General features: G+C 64.6%; 2 protein-coding genes across 2 annotated transcripts; one reads left to right on the top strand and one right to left on the bottom strand.

The window, feature by feature from the left end:
- Positions 1-420: 420 nt before the first annotated feature.
- H696_03880 (hypothetical protein) lies at positions 421-2,465 on the top strand. The gene is made up of 6 exons (XM_009497741.1): positions 421-560; positions 689-763; positions 939-1,057; positions 1,200-1,377; positions 1,596-1,698; positions 1,830-2,465. The coding sequence occupies exons 2-6, from the start codon at positions 696-698 to the stop codon at positions 2,067-2,069; spliced, it is 708 nt and encodes a 235-aa protein (XP_009496016.1). The 5' UTR covers positions 421-560; positions 689-695; the 3' UTR covers positions 2,070-2,465.
- A 245-nt stretch (positions 2,466-2,710) lies between these two features.
- H696_03879 (hypothetical protein) lies at positions 2,711-3,649 on the bottom strand. Its single transcript, XM_009497740.1, has 5 exons — positions 3,601-3,649; positions 3,337-3,413; positions 3,159-3,254; positions 2,866-3,015; positions 2,711-2,780 (listed from the first exon to the last, which is right to left on the bottom strand). Exons 2-4 carry the CDS (start codon positions 3,400-3,402, stop codon positions 2,884-2,886), a joined length of 294 nt encoding a protein of 97 aa, XP_009496015.1. The 5' UTR covers positions 3,403-3,413; positions 3,601-3,649; the 3' UTR covers positions 2,711-2,780; positions 2,866-2,883.
- Between the last annotated feature and the right edge of the window lie 1,612 nt (positions 3,650-5,261).

Raw genomic sequence — 5,261 nt, 5'->3', positions numbered from 1 at the left:
CCCCGGGAAGCCGCCTCCGCAGCCACATCCGGGAAATGCAAAGGGGCCGCGAAGGGGCATTCCCATTCCCCGGGACCGCCAGCGCCCGCGATCGCCGCGCCCCGTTCCGGACGCGTGTAGGTGAACATCCCACGAAAACACGTAGCCACCCGCACACCCACACCCACACCCTCGGGCGCACATATTCCGAGACATTTCCCCAGGGGCGGAGGGGGCCGGTGGAACCGCCGTGGGGAAGCGGATTCTCGCCCGCGAGGGTGGTTGACACCGAGGCCGGCAGGGAAGGTTACCCCCCCCCCCCGCGAAGACCTCCTGACACACTTGGCTCTCGGGGGTGCCTCACACACACACACACACACACACGCACGAAGTTCTGGGGGGGGGGGGGGGGGGGATTCTGACCTTTTTTCTCGCCCCCATCTGGAGCCACCCGCCCTTGGGCCGCGGCCAACCCCCTCCTTCTCCCTTCGCCTTCTCCCTTCGCCTTCGCCTTCCTACCCCGCCCCCGCGCTCGTTCCCACCCCTCCTTGCGCGTGTGCACGCACCCTTCCCCTTTCTCTGTGCGCCCTCCTCGCCCATCCCCCTCCCCCTTGGTCTCTCCGCCCAGCCTCCTCGCTTGTCCCTCCTCCTTCTCTCAGCTCGCCCTTCTGACATCGGCCGACACCTTTCTTGTCTTTGCCCTCTGCAGTTTCACCATGCGTTTTTTCTTGGGCAACCGGGACAAGAAGTCCCCCGCCGACTCGGCCTCCGCCACCGCCAGCACGTACGCACACGCTGTTCCTTCCTTCTTCCTTTCTTTCTCCCTCTCTCCCTTCCGCTCTGTGCCCTCTCTCTTCTGCTGCTTCCTTGCGCATTGCCCTGCTTTGCCATCGAGACACCTCTTCCCCCGAACCAGCATCTGACCCTTTCCCTCCCCCGCCCCCTCCTGTCATGTGCAGTCTTGCGAACCTGCGCGAAACCAGCAGCAATCTCGAGAAGCGTGAGGCTGTCCTCCAGCGGAAGTATGACGAGTTGACCGAGCAGGCGGTCGCCTACCAGAAGAAGGGCCAGAAGCAGCGTGCGTGTCCCGATGAAAAGGAGTCTGCATTTCCCCCCTGCGCCCCGGTCATTTGCTCCCGCGATTAACTGGGGTCCCCTGGCATTTCTGACATGCAAATATGTGCCCCGCCCTTTGTGTCCTCTCTTGCGGCGCCTCGCAGTGGCTCTCAATCAGCTGAAGCGCCGGAAGATCATTTCCGATGACATTGCCAAGCTCCAGGGGATGCGCTTCAACATCGAGACGCAAATGCACAGCATCGAATCGGCCGCCATCACCGCGGATACCATGGACTCGCTGAAGCGCTCGGCTGAGACCCAGAAGAAGATCTACAACAACATGTGCGTTTGTCCCTCTTCCCCGGCGCCCGTCTCGCGGGCTGGCCGCCCCTTCGGTTGGTCCCCATTTTGCCTTCTTTGTGGCCTGCCAGCCGCTGACATGTCCCTTGCTCTTCTCCTCCATCCCTCCCCCACGCGCGTGGAATCACTCTCTCCTCCTCCTCCTCCTCCTCCTCCCCCCCGCTGGCTCCATCGACACTGGCATGTGCGACATCTCACAGGGACCAGGATATGATCGACGATGTTATGGACGACATCCGCGAGGCGGCCGATGTTACCCAGGAGATCTCCAACTCCCTGGCCGCGCCCCTCTTCAACATTGACGTGCGTCACTTTTCCTCTGCTCGGTTGCCATTTATCATCCGCACCCTCCGCACCCTCCTCACCCTCCTCATGCCCCTGCTCGCCGCCATTTGGACTGCCAATCACGACGCCCTCCCCCCCCCCTCTTGCAGGAGGATGAGCTGCTTGATGAGCTGGAAAACGAGATCAGCTCCGCCGTCGAGGATAGCCTCTTCGATGTCAGCACCCCCGCGAGCAGCAAGCACGCGCAGTACGACCTGCCTGCGGTCCCGACGCATCGCAACACGGCGGATCTCCTTCCGCCAGTTCCCCAGTCCTCGCGCCACCAGCAGGAGTCCGACTCGGAAGAGGACGAGCTCTCCAAGCTCCGTAATGAGATGATGCTCTCTTAGACGATGTGAATAATCCCCCCTCCCTCCCTCTCTCCCCCTCCCTTCTCCTCCCTCATTCTACACCTCTCCTCCTCCCCCTTGTTGCTTCGCGCATTGCCTGTGCTCTCCCTCCTTCCATTGCGCCACTGGTCAAGGGGGGAGATCAGGCACACATGGCTCCGGCCACATGTGGTGCAGTAGCACTTCCCTCTTCATATACTACCGTTTGTGTCACCTTCTCCTTCTTCCCTCTCTCCTCCTCTCCCGACACAGCGTTGCCTTCAGTTCCCCTCCTCTCTCTTCCCTCCCCCCTCCCTTCGCTTGATTGTCCTGCAGTCTGCGGCTGTCCTTGTTTCTTGCGCCCGAAGACCCTCCCTGCGCTCGGACACATTGACCGAATACACCTTCCCCCCCCCCCCCCGCCCCCTTATCTCTCCTCAACGGGCATGCGCGCCTCTTCTTCTTTCAGGGAGCCCTCGGAAGGGCGGGTACGTGTGTGTGTGTGTGTGTGTGTGTGTGTGTGCGTGCCGGATAATCATGCACACATGGGTGGGCATGTGGAGATGTGTGCTTGGGTTTGCTCAGGTGTGGTGGTGGTTGTCAATCTGCGCGCAGGGCACCAGAGCGTTGGGTTATTCTTGGCCAGCCCAGCGACGGGAAGATGGGAGGTATTTTCCATGGTCTATTTCTTCGGCCCCACAGGGGGGCAGGTGCATGTAGAGAGGGCGCGCACTATGTGTGGGCACACACATACACACAACGTGTGAGGGGCCAAATGTCGGGGCGAGGGGGGGGGGGGGGGGGGGAATATGCGCACGCATGTGCCCGACATCGCTTACTGGCTGGCATTCTCGCTGATGAGCTGCTGCTGGATGTCAACCATGGCGGTGTTCTGCTCGGCGAAGCGCTGGCCAATGCGGGCGGAGTACTTGAGGAACTTGTCGCAGCACTTGTTGACGCAGGCCTCCTAAGGGGAAAAAAAAGGACGAGAGGGGGTGGTGGGGGAAAAGGCAGACCATGGGACGGCCTGGTTAGAGACGGGGCATGGCCAGGAGAGGGGGGAGGATGATCAGGGGGCTGGGGAGGGGCCGGGGGGCTCCCGGGTCGCACCTCCTTGGCAGTGAGCGTCTTGGTGGTGAAGTCGTTGGCGCAGTCGAGGAAGCAGCGCTCCACGAGGTTGTGATAGAGGCGAAGGGAGTCCTTGACCTGGCGTCCGAAAGAATGAGCGTCAGTGGAGGGGCAACAGAGGTGTGGGCCGGGATGGGGCCGGGCGCGGGCGCCGACGCACCTGCTTCTCCTCCATCATGGCCATGAAGCGGTTGCGGTCATAGGGGGTGAGGGCGTTGATGTCCATGGTGATGGAATCTGTGTGCGCGAGATGCGGAGGGAAGAAAGGGCGTCAGGAGCGAAGCCGATGGGGTGGAGTGGGATGGGGGGGGGGGGAGGGCAGGAGAGGGCAAGAGGAAGAGGGAGAGATGAAAAGAGGGAGGAAGAGGGAGCAAGGTGGCAGGAGGGCAGCGAGGAGTGCAGGAGCGTGCGGGGGTTTGTGTACAGAAAACTGGGGATGAATCAGCAGGGGGAAGAGACAAGAGGAGGCTGAAGGGGATGGGGTGAAGCGGTGGAGCGGCCGGCAGGCGGCCTGCCCAAAAGGCCCCATCTTGCGGGGGGCGGACCTGCTGGCCGGCCGACCGGAAGACGGCCGTAGATCGAGTGACGGAGGGAGGAGGGAGGAAGCGACTGGGGAGGGGGGGGGGGGGGGAGGCCTGCCCCTCCGCCCACCCATGTGTGTGTATTCGTGGGAGCACGCCCGACGGCGCGCGGGGACCCTGCTCCGGAAAGCTGCCCCCGGCTCGGGCCCCGGGAGGGAGCAGCAACCAGAACGGACGGGGGCGGGGGCGGGGGCGACGCAAGTCTCACCCGGGCCGAGGCTGGCACATGGTTTTGCATGTGATCCGTTCTACCACCGGAAGGATCACGCCTGTTAGCGGCGCGCCATCGTTTGTCGCGCAGCCAGCCGGCCCCCTGGCAGCGACCCCCCCGCGGCAGCTGTGGTTGCCGGTAGCGGTGGCGTCGCTGTGGGGCCCTCTCCTCCGGAGGGGCTTCGCAGGTTGGCCGGCCACGGAGCCGGGCCGGGAGCGTTCCCTGGCCCAGGGGCCGCCTCTGATCGGGGGCCTTCCTAGCAGCAGCAGCAGCAGCAGCAGCAGCCCCCGAGGAGGAAGAGGAGGGGGGCATGAGCGCGGGGCACATCATTGCGGGGCATCATTCCCCTGCCTTGGGCAAGGGGGGGGGGGGGGGCCGGATGGAACGCCCGGGCAAGGGGTACCGGGGTCGGGGGAGTCCGCCCGCTGGGGCCGATGGTGTTTTCCGTCGCGCGCCGGTTGCTCGCGCGTTCGCCGGCCTCGCCCAGGGCCCAGGGGTGAGGCGATATCATTCGGCCCTGTGCCCTTCGGCCACACAGGTGAGTCAGATGGGCTGCCTTTTTTCTTGTCCGCTTGGCCTCACTCACCATACAGCGCCGTGCTTGTGGCTGCACCGCTGGGCCGGGCTCCCGCCCCCATCTGCGGCGCGTCCACCTGCCGGGCTGCCACGCCCCGTGCATCCCCATGCACAAAAAAAACACACGCACACACGCAGGAGGAGCCAGGTCAAAAGGGGGAGGGAGGGGCGGGGCCAGTTCACCGGCGGCTGGCGGGCCCTGTGCGGCTGTTCCGCCCCCTGGCCCCGCTCTGCATGTATAATCAAGAGATCGCATGGCAGCTCAAGGAGCCGTCTGGCGACCCGAGTCAGGCACATTTTCTCCCCCCCCCCCCATGCATTTCCCTTGCCCTCCTCCTGCGCCGCGCCGACCAGGGCCCCCCTCCCCGCTCCGTCTCCTGTGCCATCTGTCGCTTGTCCCCCCGGTTTCCCCTCCCTCCCCCTCCTATCCATCCCTCCAAGCAGGGCCGACCCCATGTCCGACGTCGAGGACGAGTTCGAGTTTGAGGGAGTCGGCGTACGGCCCTCCCTCCTGTCCCGCGCAGTGACCTCCCCCCCGCCCTGCTGACCGATCTCCGACACTTCGCCCCTTGCCGCCGGCCTCCCCCCCCCCCCCCCCCCCCCCCAAAGAAAAAAAAAGAACAGGACAAGAAAAAAGGCACGGAGGGCTACACTAGGGTAAGGGGGGTAGGGAGTAGAGCGGCGGGGGGGGGGGGGGGGGGGGGATTCTGACCTTTT

Source organism: Fonticula alba (assembly GCF_000388065.1).
Source record: "Fonticula alba strain ATCC 38817 unplaced genomic scaffold supercont2.6, whole genome shotgun sequence".
Taxonomy (NCBI): Eukaryota; order Rotosphaerida; family Fonticulaceae; genus Fonticula; species Fonticula alba.
The sequence above is the reverse complement of the archived record's forward strand: the minus strand, read 5'-3'. Positions and strand labels throughout refer to the sequence as shown.

Coding starts and splice junctions, on each gene's coding strand:
- H696_03879 (XM_009497740.1), bottom strand. CDS start 3,402: ATGGACATCAACGCCCTCACCCCCTATGACCGCAACCGCTTCATGGCC. Junction 3,255..3,336: donor CCATGATGGAGGAGAAGCAG/GTGCGTCGGCGC, acceptor TTCGGACGCCAG/GTCAAGGACTCCCTTCGCCT. Junction 3,016..3,158: donor AGACGCTCACTGCCAAGGAG/GTGCGACCCGGG, acceptor TTTTCCCCTTAG/GAGGCCTGCGTCAACAAGTG.
- H696_03880 (XM_009497741.1), top strand. CDS start 696: ATGCGTTTTTTCTTGGGCAACCGGGACAAGAAGTCCCCCGCCGACTCG. Junction 1,058..1,199: donor GAAGAAGGGCCAGAAGCAGC/GTGCGTGTCCCG, acceptor GGCGCCTCGCAG/TGGCTCTCAATCAGCTGAAG. Junction 1,378..1,595: donor AAGAAGATCTACAACAACAT/GTGCGTTTGTCC, acceptor GACATCTCACAG/GGACCAGGATATGATCGACG.